This window comes from Somniosus microcephalus, chromosome 1 (assembly GCF_052327205.1).
Source record: "Somniosus microcephalus isolate GS21.2 chromosome 1, FLI_Smic_1.0, whole genome shotgun sequence".
Classification (NCBI taxonomy): Eukaryota; Metazoa; Chordata; class Chondrichthyes; order Squaliformes; family Somniosidae; genus Somniosus; species Somniosus microcephalus.
In genome coordinates, this window is record NC_140987.1 from 100103651 (window position 1) to 100127361 (window position 23711).

Genomic DNA, 23711 nt, shown 5'->3' on the forward strand with positions numbered 1-23711 from the left:
GTTGATAGACTGGAGAAGCTGGGGTTGTTCTCCTTGGAGCAGAGAAGATTGAGAGGAGATTTGATAGAGGTATTCAAAATCATGAGTCTGGGCAGAGTAGATAGAGAGAAACTGTTCCCATTGGTAGAAGGGTCGAGAACCAGAGGACACAGATTTAAGGTGATTGGCAAAAGAACCAAAGGCGACATAAGAAAAAACTTTTTTACGCAGTGAGTGGTTAGGATCTGGAATGCACTGCCTGAAAGAGTGGTGAAGGCAGATTCAATCACAGCTTTCAGAAGGGAGTTGGATTAGTATCTGAAGGAAAGAAATTTGCAGGGCTACGAGAAAAGGGTGAGGAGTGGGACTAGCTGAAGTGCTCTTGCAGAGAGCCGGCATGGGCTCAACGGGCCGAATGGCCTCCTTCCATGCTGTAACCATTCTATGATTTTAACTCTCTCTCTAACAGCACTGAGGGAGTACCTTCACAACAAGGACTGCAGCGGTTCAAGAAGGTGGCTCACCACCACCTTTTCAAGGGCAATTAGGATGAGCAACAGCGACAGCCACATCCCATGAATGAATTAATAAAATGCATTTGTACAATACTGCTTTGTTTGCTATTTAATGCAGAAGTTACCCAATTAATTTTAAACAAGTTAACACATCTAGAAAAATGGCAGATAAAAGAACGTCATATGAAGATGTTAATTGGAGTTAGTATTACCAGCAGTAACTTTGGACTCAAAACGAATCACTGATACCAAAGCAGTATAGTGTGAAAAACAGCTCTTCATTACTGTAACTGCCAGCGTTTCTGCATCTTCCAGTGGAAAAGCAAATCAGGCGGAGTGTAATGGGAGCTGCTGATTCGCTATCAGCTGTTTGGCGCTACCATCCAAGACAAATTTCTACCCATTGCCCCACCCATTGCCTCAGGCAGATTACTATTGCTTTCCCGCTATTCAGCAAACACCTGTGTGCAATGTTCCCCCTAAGGTGAGCAGCCGAGGTCCCGCGTATGCCGCTCACCAGTTGCTGCTGCTGGAAGATACTGTGCATGCGCGGCAAATTTAAAGAGACCGTGTACTTAAACTGCAAATTAGAGGGAACATTGCATGTGTGTCATTCACTTGCACTGCTTAGTTTGAGGACGTCTTTGTGGAGCCACTAGCACTGAATGGTGGAGCACCTACTGTCACCGCGAGAAAATGAAGGATTGGTCGTTCCTTTTTTTTAAAAAGAAAAGTTGGTTTTGAGGCTAGATTTGTATTACAGTACATTTACTCACATTCAGTACACATGGAAAGAATAATAGTAGGGAATGTGTAACTGGTGTGTAAGCTGTTTGGCTATTATAAGAATCTGCTAATGAGGATATTAGATATATTTATAATAATAGGTATCTCTAAGCCTATTATAAATATTAAGACTTATTATTGCCTGCTTCTTTTGCTTCACTGCAGTGGTGTTGCAAAGGTCAGCAGTGCTAGGAGATGAAAAACCTCAGTTAAGTGATGGCTTATATATTTGATATCATCTGCATTTTTAAGAAAATTCCATGTTGAGAATAAAGGCGTTAGAGAATGATATGACTCAACAAGGGTATATAGTGCCACCTGACACAATAGCAAAATACTGCGGATGCTGGAAATCTGAAATATCACGAGATTTGCTCCGCGACGCCCTGGTCCACTCCTCTATCACTCCCAACACCCCTAACATAGAAACATAGAAGATAGGAGCAGGAGTAGGCCATTCGGCCCCTCGAGCCCGCTCCGCCATTTAATGAGATCATGGCTGATCATCCAAATTCTGTACCCTGTCCCTGCTTTCTCCCCATATCCCTTGATCCCTTTAGCCTCAAGAAATATATCCAACTCCTTCTTGAATATATTTAATGAATTGGCCTCAGCTGCCCTGTGTGGCAGAGAATTCCACAGGTTCACCACTCTCTGGGTCAAGAAATTCCTCCTCATCTCAGTCCTAAATGGCTTACCCCTTATCCTTATACTGTGACCTCTGGTTCTGGACTCCCCCGCCATCAGGAACATCCTTCCTGCATCTAGTCTGTCTAGTCCTGTTAGAATTTTATAAATTTCAATGAGATCCCCTCTCATTCTTCTAAACTCTAGCGAATATAAGCCTAATCAACCCAATCTCTCCTCCTACGTCATTCCTGCCATCCCAGGTATCAGTCTGGTGAATCTTCGCTGCACTCTCTCCATGGCAAGAACATCCTTCCTCAGATAAGGCGACCAAAACTGTACACAATACTCAAGGTGTGGTCTCACCAAGGCCCTATACAACTGCAGCAAGACATCCTTGCTCCTGTACTCAAATCCTCTCACTATGAAGGCCAACACACCATAACCGCCTGCTGCACCTGCATGCTTACCTTCAGTGACTGGTGCACAAGGACACCCAGGTCTCGTTGCACTTCCCCTTCTCCCAATCTATTGCCGTTCAGATTATAATCTGTCTTCCTGTTTTTGCCACCAAAGTGGATAACCTCGCATTTATCCACATTATACTGCATTTGCCATGCATCTGCCCAATCACCCAACCTGTCCAAATCATACTGGAGTTTCTCGGCATCCTCCTCACAGCACACACGCCCACCCAGCTTAGTGTCGTCTGCAAACTTGGAGATATTACATCTAGTTCCCTCGTCTAGATCATTTATATATATTGTGAATAGCTGAGGTCCTAGCACCGATCCCTGCAGTACCCCACTAGTCACTGCCTGCCACTCCGAAAAAGACCCGTTTATTCCAACTCTTTGCTTCTTGTCTGCCAACCAGTTCTCTATCCAAGACAGTACCTTACCCCCAATCCCATGTGCTTTAACTTTACACGCTAATCTCTTATGCGGGATCTTATCGAAAGTCTTCTGAAAGTCCAAATACACCACACCCACTGGTTCTCCCTTATCTATACTACCAGTTACATCCTCAAAAAATTCCAGTAGATTAGTCAAGCATGATTGACCTTTTTTAAATCCATGTTGACTTTGTCTGATCCTGTCACTGTTTTCCAAGTGCTCTGTTATTACATCTTTTATAATGGACTCTAGCATTTTCCCCACTACCGATGTCAGGCTTACCGGTCTATAATTCCCTGTTTTTTCTCTACCACTCTTTTTAAATAGTGGGGTTACATTAGCTACCCTCCAATCCATGGGAACTGTGCCAGAGTCTATAGAATTTTGGAAGATGACCAGCAATGCATCTACTATTTCTAGGGCCACTTCCTTAAGTACCCTAGTATGTAGATTATCAGGCCCTGGGGATTTATCGGCCTTCAATCCCGTCAATTTCCCTAACACCATTTCCCTACAAATACTAATTTCATTCAATTGCTCCCTCTCATTAGATCCTATGTTCCCTGGCATCTCTGGAAGGTTATTTGTGTCCTCCCCTTCCCATGGCACCTTTCTGTGCAAGCGAAGAAGATGCAACACCTGCCCTTTTACCTCATCCCGTCCAACTGTCCAGGGCCCCAAACACTCCTTCCAGGTGAAACAGCGATTTACTTGTACTTCTTGCAATTTAGTATACTGTATTCGCTGCTCATGATGCATTCTCCTCTGCATTGGGGAGACCAAACACAGATTGGGTGACCGCTTTGCGGAACACCTCCATCGTAAGCGTGACCCTGAGCTTCCGGTCGCCAGTCACTTTAATTCTCCGCTCCACTCCCACTCTGATCTCTCTGTCCTCGGCCTCTTACCCTGGTCCAACGACGCTCAATGTAAGCTCGAGGAACAGCACCTCAAATTTTGATTAGACACTTTACAGCCTTCTTGACTCAAAATCGAATTCAACAATTTCAGACTATAACCTCGGCCCCTATATTTTTTTTTCTTTTATTTCTCTCACATGGCAGCTGTTGATGATTCTGCCATTGCCATTTACACCTCATCTAGAGTCATCTTTTGTTTCTTAACTTGTCCGATTACCATCTCCTTTTGCCTTGCACCATCATCCCTTTTGTCTTTTAATCTCTCCTGCCTTCCACCCTTTCACAGACCTTCCCTTTTGTTCTTTCCTTCCCATCTCCCTATCACTGCCCCTACACTTGCTTAAAAATCTGTTACTTCTCTAACTTTTTCCAGTTCTGATGAAAGGTCATCGATCTGAAACGTTAACTCTGTTTCTCTCTCCACGATGCTGCCTGACCAGCTGAGTGATTTCAGCATTTTCTGTTGTTACTATAGTGCCACCTGACATGTGTTTCAAGGGAAAAAACTGTCTTTTTGCTGGATGATTATATACAAGAGTGCTATAACTCTGTAGAACAGAGTGCATTATCTCCTTCTAAAGATCTTCCTTCCTGATAGCTGACCCCCTTATAATCCTGCTCTAGTGCTGAAATTGTTGTAAAAGACCCTGTTCAGCCACATCAGCTATAGCGTCAGACAGTAAAACTAAGGTGATGAACATAGAGACTCAAGGGTAAAGCTCTGAAAATATAAACAAGTGTTAACTTATTTAAACTGAAGTGTTAACTTCTGCATTAAATAGCAACAAATTAATAAACACATTTATAATAAATATAAATGTAGTATATTAATGTATTATTTATTCCTCTACTTAATATTCTTTCATATTTTATTAGTATGGCTGAACAAGGGTGGGGAGGGATATATCCATTTTGTCAGATTCATTGAACAGCGAGTGTGGATTGTGCGTGGGTTAATTATGTGAATCACTTTTCTTGTTTGATGCTTTCTCACGTTCTTTATCTGTTTTGTAAAGTAAACAGCTTACTGCTACAACAATGATGTCAAGCATCAAGATTCCGAAAGTGCGACTGCAAAAAGAAAGCAAATACTCCCTCTTCAGGTCAAACCTTTATGTGCACATACCTAATGGCATGGAAATTGGGAAGGGCAAGGAGAAACAAATCCTCCTGCTGGAGCCAGGATTTTTCATATATTCATATTTAATCATTCTTGGATTCATGTGTTATAAGCACTGAGACACAGCGAAGCTTATAATCTATAAAATTATTATTAAAAGTTCTTGGACAACACTACCCTGAGGTGATTGCATTAATGGTTTAGAATCAGCTAAGCTGTTCCCATAACAAAGCTATCCAAATACCTTCAACCGCAAACAACGACAACTGCCAGTAAAGTAAAAGGAGTGACAGAAAATTTGATCACGACATTTTTGGAAGTAACTTTAAAATTACAAGTTTTATGTAAAAGTTTGGCAAATTTGCATTTTACACAGGCACCATTGGTCACTCACCTGTAAGATGTATGTGGAACATAGACTTCTCGAGATGGGAACTCTAGAATTTCTTTGATTGGTCGGCTACGGTTTTCAGGATATGGTTTCACTGGTAACAGTTCAGGTGTAATGCAGAATGCGGGATTCTCTGCAGCTGGTGAGATTTCGAGTTTTATTAGACCTGAAACACATCAGCAAACATGAATTAGAAAGAACTTATAGCGCCTTATCACATCTTTCACAAATGCCTCAAAGCACTTCACTTATATGGACTGTTGTTTTGGAGACAAGTGCTGCTGCCATTTTGTACACAGCAAGATCCTACGAACAGCAATGAGATTAATGGTCAGTTATTTCATTCTTGTTGGTATTGGTTGAGTTAGGAATGTTGGTCAGAGCAGTGGGAGACCTCCATGCTCTTCTTTGATTAGTGACAACTGGATCTTCAACATGCATTGAACAAGCCGACAGGGCCTCTGTTTAATATCCCATCTGAAAGACAGCACTTTGAACAATGCAGCACTCCATCAGCGCGGCACTGGAGTTTCAGCTGAGAGTGCTAAAGTCCTAGACTGGGGTTTGATCACACAACCTTCAGAGGTGAGACTGAGCTTTCAAACTGAGCCAAGCTGATACTTCAAACATGAAAAGCAACAGATTGAACAACTCTCAACCTTTGCAAACCAAACAATAATACATCCAGTAATAATGGTGATTGGATAATATTCTAGGGGCTAAAAATTCAGTTTGGGGCGCCCAGCTCGACTGGGCGCCAGAATTACCGCTGCACGCGGAGCCACTTGCGCCATCGGGATATTCAGTTTCAGCGCCCCAAGTGGAAGCCGGCCGCTAAACAAGGGTTTCGGTGCCCCGCTTGGGGTGCTGAAACTGAATATCGGCGCGCAAAGTGCCGCAGCGCCACCCGCTGCGGCACGGCAGGCTGCGGTACTGCAGGCCTTCCTCCCACTGTTAAGGGGGAGGTGCCTGCAACAGCGCGATCCCCGCTCGCAAGTGCCGGCAAATGAGCCCGGCACCAAGGAGAAGTGCCGGGCTCTCGGGAAACAGCCGGCAATGCCGCGGGGGGGGCGGTGTAGGAGGCCGGGGACGGAGGTGCGGGAAGGCGGCCGCCGAAAAAGCGGCCGGCCGCACCTCCACCTTAACTCGCCCCACTACCGCCACAGGTAGGCCCCTGTGTACCGGTCGCTATTTGCGGCCGGCGCGGAGGAGGCGGGCGCGACCAAATATGGACATCGGGGCGATAGCGGGGCGCTGCGCACACCGATGACGTCATCGGTGGCGGCGCAGCGCTACAGGCTAACGCCGCCATTAGCGCCCCGCTAAATATCGCGGTGGTTGTGGCCAGAGGCGCTAAAGCCTCTGAGTGGCCTCTTTGGGCGCTAACGGCTGGCGCAACCAACTGAATTTCTAGGCCTTATAATAACACTATTTTATTTCAGGCTATGTCCATTATATAATTGTCTTAATGAAGTTATTTAATGAATACCTCTCCATGCCACACACTTTCCTGAGCTGAATTTACAGTCTGCACTCTGTTGAGGGTGCTTTATAGCTGCCGCTGGGAGATGTTGAAATATGGCGTATAGTGAACTGCTTTCTGATTTTCCCATCAGTAGAGTGGGATTACCCATTCCACTTTCGTGCATCCACTTGAATGTGTGGCTGAAACTGGAAAATTATATGTGCCACCACAGGCTTGACCTTGCATTATACCGCTTCACAGGGGACTGTTTGGCAACTCCAGCTTGTGTCACTGACAATTAGGCTTATTTACCTGACTCCACCGAATTCCTGATTTTGGTCACAATGCTGTGAGAAAGCATCGGATGGAGGTTATGTAGCTGCCCTCATAGCACAAAAATCAGAACGCCAACCACTGCTTTACTCCCTTGCCCCTTAAAGGTCATTAACAGATCATCGCTCCCAGCTCCAATGCCATCTCTCGAACAACTCCCTGTTCGAATCCCTCCAGTCTGGCTTTTGCTCTTTTCACAGTGCTGAAATGGCCCTAACCAAAATGACAAACGATATCATCTGTGACCATAGTGCACTGTCTCTCCTCATCCTCCTTGACCGCTCTGCAATGTTCAACGCAGTAGACCTTGCCATCCTCTTCCAATGCCTCTTCACAGAAATCACAGAAATCACAGAAACCCCACAGTGCAGATAGAGGCCATTTCGGCCCATCGAGCCTGCACCGACACATATCCCACCCGATCCCCGTAACCCCACGTATTTAATCCCCCTAACACTAAGGGTCAATTTTTTTCATAGCCAATCAACCTAACCTGCACATCTTTGGACTGTGGGAGGAAACCGGAGCACCCGGAGAAAACCCACGCAAACACGGGGAGAATGTGCAAACTCCACACAGACAGTCACCCAAGGCCGGATTCGAACCCGGGTCCCTGGCGCTGTGAGGCAACAGTGCTAACCACTATGCCACCGTGCTGCCTCAACCAGGCTCCAGCTCCATGAGACTGCCCTTGCATTGTTCCACCCAAAATGTATGAACTTTATGACATCCAGACTTAGCTGAATCACATCTTTCTCCAACTCAACATGGGGAAGACCAATGCTATTGTCTCTAGCCAGCACCACAAATTCTGCCCCCTTGCCATTGACTCCATCTCCCTCATCAGCCACAATTTCAGGATGAACAAGACTGTTTTCAATCTTGGCATCCTGTTCAACTCTGAGCTAAGTTTGAGACCCCACATCCTCTCTGTCACAAGGGCCACTAGCTTCCACCTCCGCAACACCTCCTCCACCCCATCTTAGTCCCTCCCATGCTGATACCCTTTTACATTTCTTTGTCACCTCCATACTCAACTACCCCAATGCTCTCTGTGCTACTCCCTCAGCCAACTGAGTCCTACTCTCTGAAACTCCCTCCCTAAACCTCTCGGCATCTCTAGCTTTCTCTTCTCCTTTAAAAAAAGACTCTGCAAATCCTATTTATTTGACCTATCTTTCAAACCCTTCCCAATCTCTCGTCCTGGCTCACTATCTTATTCTCACACATCAAGATGTTACATAAATGCAAGAAGTTGCTGTCTTTGTTGTTCATGCCTTCTAGCATTGGATAGACAGCAAAACTGGCTGCACTAATGAGGTTGGTCAGGGATTGGGTGGATACATCATCATCACCACAAGATTGCACATCAGCATTACATCCCACTAGCCTACTGGAAACATACCATGAGGCTGCATCCTCTTCCCACCAGACTCTGAAGGATTGAACAGAGAGCTACCCACTATATCTCTCTTCACAGTGGATTATTGAGGGCTAAACATACAGACACCTGTCATGGGGCTGCATACTTCACAAGCTACTAATCGTCCAGAGATTGAGCAGATGGATATCCCTCCCACTAAGTAATCGGAGATAAAACTAAAAGGGGCAAATCTACGAGTCCGTGCTGCCAGCTTCATCAACAGCGAAGACACAAATTAAATTCATAAAAGCATTTACCTCAATTGTGTGGTTCCAAAACACAGGGTAGCTGCTTGCTAAATCACCAGCAGAGCAGCAGGCAGTAGCAAAACTGACCATGTACAGTGGGAGTATTTGTTCATTTGTGCATGGCTGTTATCTTGTTGCTTTTATAGAGACATGCACAGGCCGGCCTAAAATGATTGGATTGGATCAAATTTGGATATACAGGAAATCAATCTGAATAAGTCCAATGTTGTCAATTTAAATTGTCAGCTTGATTCCTCCCTAATTTCTACATTTAAACGTAAACTTCAGACCAGGCCTGATGTAATCTAGAGTTTAAATAAATAGAACTGATACCTGATATTGGTCGCAATCTTCTTAGTGAGGCAGAAGATCTTTTCAGTTCAGCTAAAAACTTGAGCAAATCTTCGTCACTTAGCCTGTCACCTTCCTGTAAATAACACAAAGAAAACTCAACACCTTTGGGCCCATCTGAGGATCTTTGTGTGGTGGAATAAAAAAAAGTTACTAGTCTTTAATTCCAAAGTTCTCAAGTAATGAAAAGATTAACCTGTCTTTGTTTAAAATGCTGACGAACCCACTATTTCCCGTAATTGTTTCATCATTCCTTGCTTGTTCACTCTTATAAGATTCAGAGAACGAACCGATGACTTTTTTCAAATCGATTATATGAGGGGAATAACTTTATCTTTAAAAGTAGTTCCCCTACAAAGGAATGTTTCAGGTAGCTCCATTTCTACAGGTATGTCTATTTTGTGATGACTATTCCTCTTGTCGGATTTAGACCCTGCTTCTACATGCTGTTGCTTAGCCTTGTTTGTAATGTCACATTGCAAAATGTGTGATATAGACATGAGTCCAAGAAACCTTTATGACAGACTAGTCAGAGGTGAATTTGTGAATGGCTAATTAGATGAATTGCCAAAGGTTTACTGGTGAATGTGGAACTGTAACCTTGCAAAAGTCAATGCTTTCAGGAAAGGCAAGAAAAGGGAACGTGTGACCAAATGAAGCATTTTTGTCCAGTTTTGATTTGGTGGATGTCTCTTTGAATCTAATTACAATATATGCGAGGGTAGAATATCCGCTGGGGTTCCCCAATCTCCCACGATAACGTCGGCAGAAGATTGACGGAAACCACAGAGAAACAGCATAAAGGGCCCATGAAAACTACTTGCGTAAGAGTTTAACAGTTAGAATCTTGTTGTCAGCCCCGTGACAATACAATGTTGTTCATTATATAAGTTGCAGAGGAATAATTCTAACATTGTGTGATTGGTTCTATTTGTATATGACTGGCAGTTCCTTTTAAAATGTGACTGGTTGGAATCAAGGAATGTCTGGTAACTCTTTTCCAGGCTAAGGACAAAAATCACTAGATTATTTACAAAAGGCTAACTTAGTTCTCAGAGTTGCAATCTTTTTAATATTTTGTCCATCAGAGTAATTAGGTGAAAAGATACCTACTGTAAATATGCAACCAATCTACATCTGTTATTCATGTGCTTGTGAAGTATGTAAAGTAAATTTGCTTAATATTTTAAACTTAAATCAAGGTCTTTTGTGACATTCTATCACTTTCAAAGACTGTAGTGGAATCTTTTGGAGCCATAGAATAAGTCCAGTAACTAAAAGCAACTACTTGACAGGGTTTACCATTCACTTCCCAGGCATGTTATCAAAGGTTTAGCAAGATATCAAGGCAAAGATAGACACTCTGTGGGCAATCTGTGGCTCCTGAGTCCTGGAAATCCATCCCTCACAGCCCAGACAGCTCAGCTTAATTTGTGCTTATATATTTTTTTATTTTCTGGCTTGTCTTTTTAAAATTTTGTGGGCCTGGAGGCTGTTTTTAAGTACTGTTGCCTCACTGGTGGATACATTCTAAATCAGAGCAGAACTTGATATATATATATATATATTATATATATATATATATATATATTAGATTTCACTTTTATATGTGATATGTACCTGTGTGGCCCACAAAGACAAAAATCTTCAACACCCCTGCTCTAAGTCTAGCACTGCGTGCTAACTACTACACTAAAGTGTAGAAACACCATACAACTAGACAAGACTGAAAAGTACCTGTTTAAAAAAGTTATTGATGGTAATCGAGGCTGTTTTGAAATTGGAGAGATTATACTGATCCTCCAGAAGAGCTGACCTCTCAGAAAGTCGTCTTTGATGTGTGAAAACTTTTTTGTCTCCACTGTTTCCTTTACCTTATTAGGGTACAACAGGAAAATAAAGGTAATTTATTATAGTTTTAAACACTCTTAGAAAAGACAAAAAATGGTCAAATTCAACTGCAGTGAGAATATAGTTATACTATATTACCATTGATGTTTTCAACCTCTATTGCATCCTTATCTGTTGCCGTGGAGACCACATTCATGATGTTTATGTTAGCCCAGGCAAATGGCATACGGTATTTTCCCAGTCGCTGGCAAAAGGACTCTGCTTGAGTTTTAAGTTTCTCAATTTTATCTTTATTCTGGAAAAAAAAATAAAACTTAGTTCACATGCCTGAAACATACAAGGGACACATTAATGATTTCATAGGAACATAGGAACAGGAGTAGGTCATTCAACAGTGACTACAGTTCAAAAGTACTTCATTGGCTGTAATGCACTTTAGGATGTCCAGAGGTCGTGAAAGACGTTATATAAATGCAAGTCTTTTTTCTTTCTTAGATCATGGCTGATCTGTATCTCAACACCATTTATCCACCTTTGTTCCATATCCCTTGATACACTTATATAGCAAAAATCTATCGAGCTCAGTATTAAAAGCTCCAATTGACCCAGCATCCACATCCTTTTGAGGCAAATTTGATTAAGGCACATGGTAGTAAAAGGAATGTATCTACATAGATAGAAGGATGGCTGAGGGACAGAAAACAGAGAATAGGGATATAAATGGATATTTTTTGGGCCAGCAGGATGTGGATAATGCTTTGCCCAGGGATCTGTGCCAGGACCTCTGTTGTTTTCCAGTTATATAAAAAATGTGGATGCAGGTACAAGACAAATGATATAAAAGTTTGTTGATGATACCAAATTTGAGGGCATGGCAAACTGTAAAGAAGAATGCAAGAGGTTGCAGGAGGATGCAGGATGGCATAGACAGGTTAGCAAATGGGCAAACAGATAGAAAATGCAGCTCAATGCAGAGAAATGGGAAGTAATTGATTTTGGGCAAAAGGATGTATACTTTAAATTATAGGGGGTAGAGTTTCTGCTTGTTTATGCTAGTAATATAAGCGCAATGCATGCGGAATCGGCTGAACCAGCGTAAAAGATTGGGGAATTTTAAACGTATTTGAGTTACGCTCAAAACCATTTACCGTCTTTTTTTCCGCGCTCTTTTCTGGTGGTTCAAGTTTCAATTCACCGGATCAGGCCCTGCCCACAAACTGGCCACACCCACAGGTCGACATTGCGAGATTCTGCTGATTGTGCCCATTCGGGAAGGCTCTTCAAATTGCACTCATTGTCAATTTTCCCACACTACAGCAGTGACTACACTCCAAATGTACTTTATTGGCTGTAAAGCGCTTTGAGACATCTGGTGGTCGTGAAAGGCGCTATATAAATGCAAGTCTTTCTTTTCTTTTTAGGCGCTCAGGCACTAGTAGGCCCGTTTTAAAAGTATTTTTAACGCTTAATTTACTGAGAAACTGACTAGTGTACACCAATTAAAGTATTGGCCCAGAACTTTGGGTCTCCACGGGTGAGTACGCACGGGGTACTCACCCGTAGGCCCAATGGAAGTGCCAGTTTCCTGCATGCACTGCACATGCACGGGAAACCGGCACTTCCGTTCCCCTGAAAGAAGGGGTTCAGAGTTCGAACGCGTGCGCAGGAGAGGCTGCGCGTGTGCATCGAACTTAGGTTTTTTTTTGCAGGTTTTCCCGGGAGGGTAAGTCTCCAGAAGTTAGACATTTAAAAAGCAGGCACAAGGCCTGCTTTTTACAAGGTAAGTGGTGAATTAATTAAAATTAAAACATTTTTTCCACAGGTTTATTATTTTTAAATACTTTAAAGAAAGGTAAGTTTTTAGCCCCGTTAGAAAATAAAATTATTTTTTTCAAAAATGTAAATTATTGTTTAAAATAGTTATTTCATGTAATTTATAGTTTATTTAAAAAATGTGATTTAAAAAAAAATTTATTTGAAGATTTAGTGATGTTTTGGGGCCCGTAGTATTTATAAGTTTTGACAGCTCTTCCTGTCAAACTTATGAATGAAGCATTCCGTGCTCCGATTGGTTCTCCATGGCCCACATGATCCCAGGGGACGCATCGAACTAACTGCGCCCCTGGGATACGCAAGCACTGCGCGCCGGCAGTTGGAGCAGGCCCAGGATCGGAATTCCACGGGGGCCTATAGCTCAACGACCGGCGCGCAAGGTAAGTGCAGGTCGGGGGCTTACACCTGCGGGAAGCCCCCGACCCGAATTTCTGGGCCATTAAGTGGTTCAGTATAGCTTTTTTTTTTAAGTCATCTTCACTGATTTTAAATCAGGTTACTCACAGGTGGAGGATTGGATATTCTTATTAAAAATGTTTATTGTTGGTGATAATCCCATTTTCAGCTGTACTAATAAAACTGCACCAGGTTACCACTCTTAAATATATCCAGGATTACTTTATAATGGAACGAAAACAAAAGAAACAATTACGTTCTTGTATGCTGCCCGATTGCACTGGTTCATTGAAAATTTTACATTTGTGATTATGCAAATGTATTTAACAGAAACTTGAACTGTAACCGAACCAGCGCAATTTCCCGATTGCGCCCAAAGCAGGGTTCTGGGTTTTGAATATAGTGACATTGAATATAAAAGCAAAGAAGCCATATTGAATTTGTACAAGACAATGGATTGGCCACAGTTGGAGTATTGCATGCATTTCTGGGCACCTCATAGAAATGACAGAGCTATGGAAAGGATACTGCAAAGATTCAGTCAAATACCATGATTTAGAAGTTGGAATAGTGAAAAAAGGCTGGAAAATTGATGCATTTTTCACTAAAACAGAAAGTTAAGAGGGTGCAATGTAATAGAATCTATCCACCTCACTCAGCTGATTCCCAGGCTCCCTTCTCCCCTTGTCTTCATAGTTGCTGGCTTTCCCCACAGAGAAGATGGGCACAGTTGTTGCCAGTATCAGAACCAGAAGTGGCAAACTGGACCATGGGTGTTGCAGACAAAATCATCAGCGGTCTGGCAAGTTATGACTCTTAAGTAGCGACAGCATGCATATCTGTCAGAGTCCTGCCCATCCACAGCACATCAGCAATGACCCAATGAAATGGTCTCTGGGAAGGGTAAAGCACCTCTGATTTGACGTCTAGCTGCGAGAAGAAACAAAAAAACGCTAATTTCTCTCTCTGGGCCCCCATTGGGCGCAAGATAGGTGTAGCCTACCAGAGGTATGTTACGTCTGGGATAGATGAAACCCCTCAATTTTCCTGGCCAGGCCATCTGCGTGGCCCAGGTGCCATCCCAATGCAGGCCTGTCCCCTGGCAGGGCCTATGCCAAGATCAGAGTGAGAAAACAGGAGCATGTGCTTCTGGCTGCCAGCATCACAGAGAGCACCAGCCAAAAGGCCCAAAGGCTTGAAGATTGTGCTTGGAGGGGAGGGGAAGGGGGTACTGTTAGCAGTAAACCTGCTACTGTCTGCCAAGGGGAAAATCTTAATGAAAGTTGTGCACGATCAAGAAAACATTTGCCAAAAATTAAGAAAATATTGGATACCTTTGTTGAATCAGACTCTTTCATTACAAGATATGGTTCAGCACATTCTGCAATATCTCCCTGCTGAAGGATTTTTTCAATCTAAAAACAGCAAAAGACATGTGATAAGTGAGTCACTGCAGCACAAGTGTTTATTTATTTGGATTAACCCACAGGCATCCTCTGAAGTGACACACGACAAGGTCTATCATGGGACTACATCTTTATCCTACTGTTCAATTTAAGTAATGATTATTGGCAATAGATTGTTCAAAAGAACAAAATTAAAATACTGAGTTCTGATGAAAGGTCATTGACCTGAAATGTTAACTTTGTTTCTCTCTCCACCGATGCTGCCTGACCTGATGAGTGTTTCCAACATTTTCGGTTTTTGATCTCAATAGATTGATTTTGTTTTAAACCGGATGCGGACATCCTTGCCTTGAACCTGATGGCGTCATGCTTTGCTCAGCCCCCTCCTTGCCAATCAGCCCTGCACACATTTTTATTACTTTTAAACTTAAAGTCTGGCTAATGCCAAGCGTCAGCATCAATTGAGGCACTGGAATACTTGTGGTCACTGCGACAGAAGCAGAGGCCTACTTTGCTTCTAACCATAAAATCTCATTTTTTCATATAAAATTTCAGAAAAGCCTATATACAATGCATTTAAAATAAAACTCTTGTTAGTTGCATTCTAAAAATAACACATTTTTGTCAGGGTGGGGAGAAGTCATATAATGCCCAATTTATACAATACTGCCTTGATAGGCCTATGCAATTGATTACCTTGCAATCAATTCCATAGGCGAAGGTGGGCCTTTAATTTTTAAATCTCTCCCCACTATAGCAACCTTAGATGTCAGTAATGCTAAACATTCCTACCGCTCAGTCCTGCTAGGGTGCAAATAACAGGACATAAACAATTTACATGCCATTACAATACACACACAGATTTGGGTGGACGTATTGTATGCCCGCTGTCACTTTCGGTGGAAAATCCAGGAAGTGGCAGAGACCAGCGGAGAGCTGGTGGACTTGCTCACAAAGAAATTCCTGTCACATTCTGCTGGAGTTACGCATAATTCCAGTGGGAAATCCTGGTGCTAATTTCCAGTGTAGTCAAGCAACCTCTTAGCACAGGACACTCCGATTAACTGAAACACTTTACCTTAATGACCAGATAGATGTCTGGAGAAGGGTAGGTAATGGAGAAGATAGCCGACCTAATCAGACTGGATGGTGCCATTTGATTTGTGTGCGGACGAAGAAAAGTCTTTATTTGGTCAGTGTTGAAGTCACAGTAAAAATTTTCTGAAATCTGGAAGAAAAATGACATTCAGCTTTTAGTGAAAAAAACAAAATGTTCTTTCCACATAATGCAGAACAATATTAGTCCAACACTTGCTGTATTATGGGTTTTGGAACCAAGGCAGGTAGATGGAGTTAAAATACAGATCAGCCATCAGGCTCGAATGACTGAATGGCCTGCTCTTGTTCCTATGTTCTTAGAACAAATATCTCCATTTTTTCAGACTTGATGTGGAAACTAAGATGATAATGGCTCTTACTATCCCCTGCCCCAATTTTGATCCTCCTTCCAAAGGCACCAAGACACACTAAGTTATGGCTCCACAGATATCAGCAGTTCTCTAATGCCTTGGCCAAGTGCCACTCCTCATGCGTGAGTCTGGGCAGTGAGTATTTGCAGGATATTCAACGATAAGTAAACACCACAGTTGAATGCAATTCTTTCACCATCTGTAGTACATAAGTCAGCTTGTCTCAGTTGGTACAACCTTCAATCTGAGCCAGAAGGTTAAACCATACTCTGGGACTTGAGCATGTTCTCTAGACTGGCACATCAATTCAGTGCTGAGGGAGTGCTGCATTGTTGCAGGTGCAATCTTTCAGATGAGATGTTAAATTGAGGCCAAGTCTGCTTGCTTGTGGATGTAAAATTATTCGAAGAAGAGCAGATATTTGTCCTGATCAACATTCTCCCCTCAACTAGGGTGATTTAAGGTGATTGACAAAAGAAGCAGAGGTGACATGAGGAAACATTTTTTTACACAGTGAGTTGTTGTGATCTGGAATGCACTGCCTGAAACAGTGGTGGAAACAGATTCAGTAGTAACATTCAAAAGAGAATTGGATAAATACTTGAAGGGAAAACAATTACAGGGCTATGGGGAAAGAGTAGGGGACTGGGACTAATTGGATAGCTCTACCAAAGAGGCAGCACAGATAAGGTACGGTAGCCTAGTGGTTATGTTACTGGACTAGTAATTCAGAGACCTGGATTAATGATCTGGAGACATGAGTTCAAATCCCACCATGACCCTGCTATAAACAAATTAGCTGCTGATCTTGGGATAGAATAACAACAGAGGTTGCACTTCAGAAGTAGCTCGAGTGTTTTGGGATGTACTGATGTGAAAAGAATTTCTGTACACACAGGCAGTGGTCAATGGATAGTGATCAGGAGTGGGAACCCTGGCTGATGTTTCCCCTCCCTAACCCAGGGATACTGAAGTCAATTACAATGCTCCAACTACTACCTGAAGCCAATGGGACTTTGCTGGTTCAGTTCCTCACTGAGCCATCATGGAAACTTTAATTTTGAAACCAGTAGTATTTTATACTCTCACCCTAAGCAACAACATTTTTCAAAGTTTCAGTTCCTTTGATTTGCAAAATAGTATCATCTCAGACATTGATTACTGGAAAATTCTGCCTTAATCTGCTCTGAAAATGTGCCTACTGTGTAGCCACATCACTGGTTGCAATAGGTTCACCCTGCAGGGGATGCTATTTATAATCATATATAGACTTTCAAAATATACTATACAGTATAGAAAACATTGCAACCTAGATGCTGCTGCCTTGACACAGGCTTTTTAAAAGAAATGTTTGCTAGTTCTGTGTCTTTCAATACTTCAACTTCAGATTCCATACAAATAAAACCAGTTTTATTTCCTCTCTTAAAGTTTTGTATATTAAAAGCTCTTGTCACGGAATGAATAAAAAATATACAAAGCTAATTTTTTCTCAGTCATGTGCTGGCAGTGGAGGGAAGTTGAAGGAAAGACAGAGCAAATAAACCTTTTAATTAAAAAAATCAGCTTACACAACAGATTACAGGTGCGCAGTAATTTGCTCGGATAGCTTAATGCCCCTTATTTATAGCAATGCACATATATCTTAAGAATTACCTTTTTTTTCTCCCTTAAGTCATACAAGGCTAAACTGGCAAACATTGGTTCTACTTCAATTTCAAACCTGTCAAGGAAAGGATAAGAACATATATGAGGAATTTGATCACAGCAATTTAGTACAAACAAGTTGTCAAGAGTTTCAAAGCAGCTACGTTTAAGAAACATTCCTTCTACCTGTTAAGACAAAGCCTGACTATAAGAACTTGTGTTAAACCAATAACACGCCACCATGAGCTTTTGCAGCTGCAGCTTTTAAGTACACAGGTTATTTTTGAACAATTAAGACGCACTTTGCAGTCACTAATCTCATTAAACAATCTTTTCAAATTAAAAAGCATTAACATCTATCAATATTGCTAGAACTGCAACAAGAATAATCATAGTTCTTCCAAAAATGCAAATGACTCAGAAATACACATTGGTGAATACCACAATGAACTTGAAAAGTATCATAATGATCAAAGTCAGAATGGATGGTCTGAATCGTTAACATAATAACAGCAGCAATGAAAAAGCTGAGCAATCAGAATATTCTGGCTCTGTTAAACACCCTACTGTTCAAACTACCATACAATTCAGCGGTTATTAACCTTTTGTTGAATATCGTCTTTCGGATGAGACTTTAAACCGAGGCCCCGTCTGCTCTCTCAAGTTGACGTAAAAGATCCCATGGCACTATTTCTTAGAAGAGCAGGGGAGTTATCCCCGGTGTCCTGGCCAATATTTATCCCTCAATCAACATCACAAAAACAGATTATCTGGTCATTATCACATTGCTGTTTGTGGGAGCTTGCTGTGTGCAGATTGTCTGCCGCGTTTCCCACATTACAACAGTGACTCCACTTCAAAAGTACTTCATTGGCTGTAAAGCGCTTTGAGACGTCCGGTGGTCGTGAAAGGCGCTTTATAAATGAAAGTCTTTCTTTCTTTAATGCTAATGCTTTGTACCCAAGATTACTTCTAAATAATGTTAGTATTTCCTGGAATTAGAATATTGTTTTTGACTCTTGTTATAATACCACATTTATATTTTACAGACAATACTTCGGATAGATTTACGATGAGTGTGTTAAAAATGTTTTGTGTAAATGCTGAAATGTGAAAATTACTTCAAGATTTGGCACTTTACATGGATCCTGTGGCCCATGTGTTCTTTCGGGCAGTCAGGAGCTGGACGAATTTCCACAGCATCCTCCTAGCAACAGAAAGGAAAATGTTTAAAGTAGGTGACATATTTTGTGATGAATTGCCATTCATTCTAACACATCCATGTTTCGAATTCAATTAAAAGTATCAGTTAGCAGTTTTTGCAGACTAATTCCACGATTAGAGATTGTTGATGAGAAGGCATATTATCTTCTTGAAAGAGAATTATCAAATTTTCAGAAAACAACTTTGTTTTCTTTGTTTTAAAAAAATGTGTACATGCTTTTGAAGTAGCAAAGTATTCAAATGAATGAAAACACTAATTGTCATTTTACTATTGTTTAAACAATGTGTAAAATATTTATAACCTCATCTGTTGATGGATAGAGAGCAAATAGTTCTGCTTGTCTGTTGGCTCTCCGCGATTCTTCATTTTGTCTATCAAGCTCCTCTGGATTGATGGGCTGAAGTATATTTTCCAAGCGGGTATCTGGCTGCAGGCTTTGAAGGTCAAAGTCACATGATGTCAATGTTGCCCTCCCAGGTTCCTGACATAGAACCGGATGAGGTCTTGAATCATCCTGTAGAAAAAGTCACTACTGATTTAAATGGCCAGGTAAAGGCATACAGCACATAACTGACATGCTTGCAAAATCAGGGTAGGCTTATTCTGGGCTGGCACCGCCAGAAGCCTTTTAATTTCCCCATCACTTAAACATGCTGCCACTAGGAAGCTAGCATAGGAGTGTTTGAAGGTGGTGTGCCAGTCAGACTCCAAAAAGAGCAGCAGATCGAGTGCCCCTGACAGTTACGTCACCATGTTGTTTACATTCTATTAAAGGGAGTACATGACAATCACAATGCTCAGTAATCATCACTTCTGAAGGTCTACAAACACAACTTTCTTCCCGGCATGCAAAAAAATCCCCAAAATAGAACAGGATGAGGTCTTGAATCATCCTGTAGAAAAAGTCATTACTGATTTAGAAGACTGAGTAAAGACTTCAAACAATGTGTAAAATGGTCCTAACCTCACACATTTTTGTACTGAGAAATCCCAAATTACAGGAATAATGCCACTCAGCTATCAGAAGTAGCTTTATTATTGTACAATTAATGTTAAATATATTGTTCGAAAAATATTTTAAAGTAAAATGATGGTGATAATAATCTAGTGGCCAGTTATTTTATTGCCCACTTAATTATGCAAATGACCATTCCATCTTTTAAGGGAAAATTGGATATATATTTGAAGTAGAGAAAGATACAGGGCTATAAAGAGAAAGCAAGACAGCGAGATCTAGCAAAGAGCAAGCATAGATACGATGAGTGAATGGCCTCTTTCTATGCTGTAAACTTCTGTGGTTCTATGAAAATTCCTTATTACAAGAGTAATGCTACTCAAATATCAGAAGCAGCTTTCTTACTGTAACATTATGCTATATATACACTACTGTGGAAAATGTTTTTAAATAAAGATAAAAGAGTTGATAATCTGGTCAGCAGTAATTTTCATGCCCACCTAACAAAGTGCAAATAGTTCTGCGATAGTAATAGTGGTTAACATTCCACAGTATTGGTTTAAGAAGACAGTGTAGGAATGGCTAGATTCCTAACTAAAGGACTGAGGTCGAGTCAGTCTATCAAACAAATGATGTTTAATACTATTCAACAGAGTTTAACACGAAAACACAGGAGAACTAAATTACAGGTCTGCACTCTTTGCTGGCTCCACGAGGACTGGCTAGGGCGGCTCCCCAGCCTGACGCCATGACGTCATCACGTTTTCCGCTGCTGGAGGATCACGTGATCAACGTGATGACGTCATCGCGTTTGGTCTCATTCTTAAAGGGACCGTGCTATGTACATGCAATAATATGAACAAGGATACAGATTCATTCTGTAGCTAATAATTTGTTAAAGATAATTATGTACATTAGATCAGAGTCCCCTGGTGGCTCTGCCACATGCGCCCCCCCAGAATTGTCTTTAACAGTAAAAGTCAATCGACTAGGAGGTCTGACAAGCCTGTCAGAGCGACTCCTGTATTCTTGGAGTGGACGTTGTTGAACAGCTGGCGGGCTGGAAGCCTTGGGTCTGGCGTGGATGCAGCGGGAGGTCGACCATGTCGTGGTGGCTGTGCGGTCTCTACTGGCCGGTCGATGTCCAGGTGTGCCGGTTTGAGACGGTCAATGGATATGTGGTCAGGTTTTAACACCGATGTCTACGGAGAAACTCTTGTCGCCTGTCTCCAGTACGCGGAAAGGGCCTGTGTAAGGGGCCTTGAGCGGATCCCTATGGGCATCATGACGAATGAATACAAATTCAGCATTCTTTAGCTCCGCTGGTACGTGTGAAGATGGAAGGCCGTGATGCAAAGTTGGGATAGGCGCAAAAGCCTTGGCTGTTTCCCGGTGGTTGCTGAGTTGGTCGGCTGCGGACCACGGCTCAGTTGGAAGCGGCAGGAAATCTCCCGGTACGCGGAGTGGCTGGCCGTACACGAGCTCCGCGGCGGACGATTGCAGGTCCTCTTTGGGTGCTCTGCGAAGACCCAACATGACCCACGGAAGCTTATCCACCCATCCGGCACCTTGGAGGCTGACCCTCAGCGATGCCTTTAACGATCTGTGGAAACGTTCGCACAAACCGTTTGCCTGCGGGTGATAGGCCGTGGTGTGGTGAAGCTTGGTGCCGAGACCCTGGGCCACAGCTTTCCAGAGCTCAGAAGAGAACTGTGGACCGCGGTCTGAAGAAATGTCCGCCGGAACGCCAAAACGTGCGACCCACGAGGAGAGGAATGCCCTGGCGACATCAGCGGACGTAGTAGACGCCAAAGGAACTGCCTCTGGCCATCTAGTAGTACGATCGACCATGTGTGTGAACCCCTGTGACGGTGGAAGCGGCCTGACGAGGTCCACGTTGACATGGTCGAATCGACGTTCTGGTACTGCGAACATGGCCAATGGGGCCTTGACGTGACGTTGCACCTTAGACTTTTGACAGATGACGCAGGTGTTAGCCCAGTCACGGATATCCTTACGCATTCCTCTCCAGACGAACTTAGCCGGCATTAATTTTTGAGATGCCTTCACGCCAGGATGGGAAAGCCCATGTATGGTGTCAAAAACTTTGCGACACCAGGCAACTAGAACGATCGGGCGGAGATCTCCCATGGAGACATCACAGAGTAACGAGGTGCCTGCTGCGTGGAATTGCACATCGGCCGGTTGGAGGCTAGAGGTGTTGGTGCGATACGCCTGTGTTTCAGAGTCGGATGCCTGATCGGTGGCCATGAGGGCATAATTGATGCCCAGCTGGACCGCCCATACGGTCGCGCGAGAAAGGCAATCGGCTACCAAGTTGTCCTTGCCAGCTACGTGTTGGATGTCTGTCGTGAATTCTGAAATGAAAGTTAGCTGTTGCTGCTGTCGAGCCGACCACGGTTCGGCGGTCTTGGCCATGGCGAAGGTCAGTGGTTTGTGATCTACAAATGCAGTGAAGGGACGCCCTTCTAACTAAAAGCGGAAATGGCGGATAGCCAGGAACAGCGCCAGCAACTCCCGGTCGAAAGTGCTGTATTTGCGTTCATTGCGCCGGAGTTGGCGGCTGAAAAACGCCAGTGGTTGCCACGTCCTGTTGACCCACTGTTCCTGTACGGTGCCTATGGCATAGTTGGAAGCGTCGGTGGTAAGGGCGATGGTGGCACCTGGCAGAGGGTGCACCAACATAGTTGCACTGGCTAGAGCGGTTTTTGTGTTGTCGAAAGCGTTGTCCATTTTGACCGTCCAGGCTATTGTATCCATTCCAGCCTTGCCTTTGAGGGCCTCGTAGAGGGGCTGCATGAGCTGTGCTGCCTTGGGCACAAAGCGGTGGTAGAAATTCACCATGCCCAGGAATTCTTGAAGAGCCTTGGTGGACTGCGGCCTTGGGAATGCCGTAATTGCTTCGACCTTTGATTGCAGCGGAATTGCGCCCTCCGAAGTAATGCGGTGGCCCAAGAAGTCAATCTGCTGTAGGCCGAACTGACACTTGGCCGGGTTGATTATGAGCCCATGTTGGCTGAGGCGCCGAAAGAGGATGCGTAGATGGGAGACGTGTTCCTCTTTGGTAGAGCTGGCTATCAGGATGTCATCGAGGTAGACAAATAAAAACTTAAGATCCCGCAGGACCGAGTCCATTAGTCGCTGAGAAGCCTGTGCAGCGTTCTTGAGCCCAAATGGCATCCGTAGAAACTTGAACAGTCCAAAGGGAGTGATGACTGCAGTTTTCTGGACGTCCTGTGGGTGTACGGGAACTTGGTGGTAGCCACGGACGAGGTCAACCTTGGAGAAGATTGAGTTTCCCGCCAAATGGGGGGAGAAATCCTGAATATGCGGGATCGGGTACCGATCGGGAGTAGTGGTGTGATTAAGGCGTCGGTAGTCCCCGCATGGCTGCCATCCACCGCCGGGCTTTGGGACGATGTGGAGAGGCGAGGACCAGGGATTATTCGACCGGCGAATAATCCCCAGCCGTTCCATCGTAGCAAACTCTGCCTTCGCAGCCGCAAGCTTGCCGGGTTCCAGGCGCCGAGCTCGTGCGTAAACTGGAGAGCCAGTCGTAGTAATGTGGTGTTCGACACCATGCTTAGTGGCCAAGGAGGGGAAAGTGGGCTTGGTCAGCTCCGGGAATTCACCTAATAGGCGAGTGAACTGGTCCGGCGAGGGCAACGCGCAGGAGACAGTGTGCGACGTTGCGGAACTGCGGAAGCAAGGGATGGAGTGGAAGGTGGCTGCGTTAACCAATTGACGATTTCTTACATCCACCAAGAGGCTGTTGGCGCATAAGAAATCCGCGCCAAGGATGGCTTGCGAAACCTTGGCTGTGATGAATTCCCATTGAAACCGTTGCCCGCCGAAGC

General features: G+C 43.4%; 1 protein-coding gene across 3 annotated transcripts in view; it reads right to left on the bottom strand.

Annotated features, from left to right (window-relative positions):
• Window positions 1–23711, bottom strand: part of dock8 (dedicator of cytokinesis 8) — a 430422-nt gene that overhangs the window by 188766 nt on the left and 217945 nt on the right. For all 3 annotated transcript variants that reach the window (XM_085984337.1, XM_085984330.1, XM_085984345.1), the window contains exons 6-14: window positions 19180–19392; window positions 18775–18860; window positions 17663–17729; window positions 15619–15768; window positions 14469–14549; window positions 11044–11200; window positions 10792–10928; window positions 9037–9130; window positions 5238–5400 (exon numbers count right to left, since the gene is read on the bottom strand). In XM_085984337.1, the coding sequence (XP_085840463.1) occupies window positions 5238–5400; window positions 9037–9130; window positions 10792–10928; window positions 11044–11200; window positions 14469–14549; window positions 15619–15768; window positions 17663–17729; window positions 18775–18860; window positions 19180–19392 (1148 nt within the window). The remainder of the gene's footprint in view (window positions 1–5237; window positions 5401–9036; window positions 9131–10791; window positions 10929–11043; window positions 11201–14468; window positions 14550–15618; window positions 15769–17662; window positions 17730–18774; window positions 18861–19179; window positions 19393–23711) is intronic.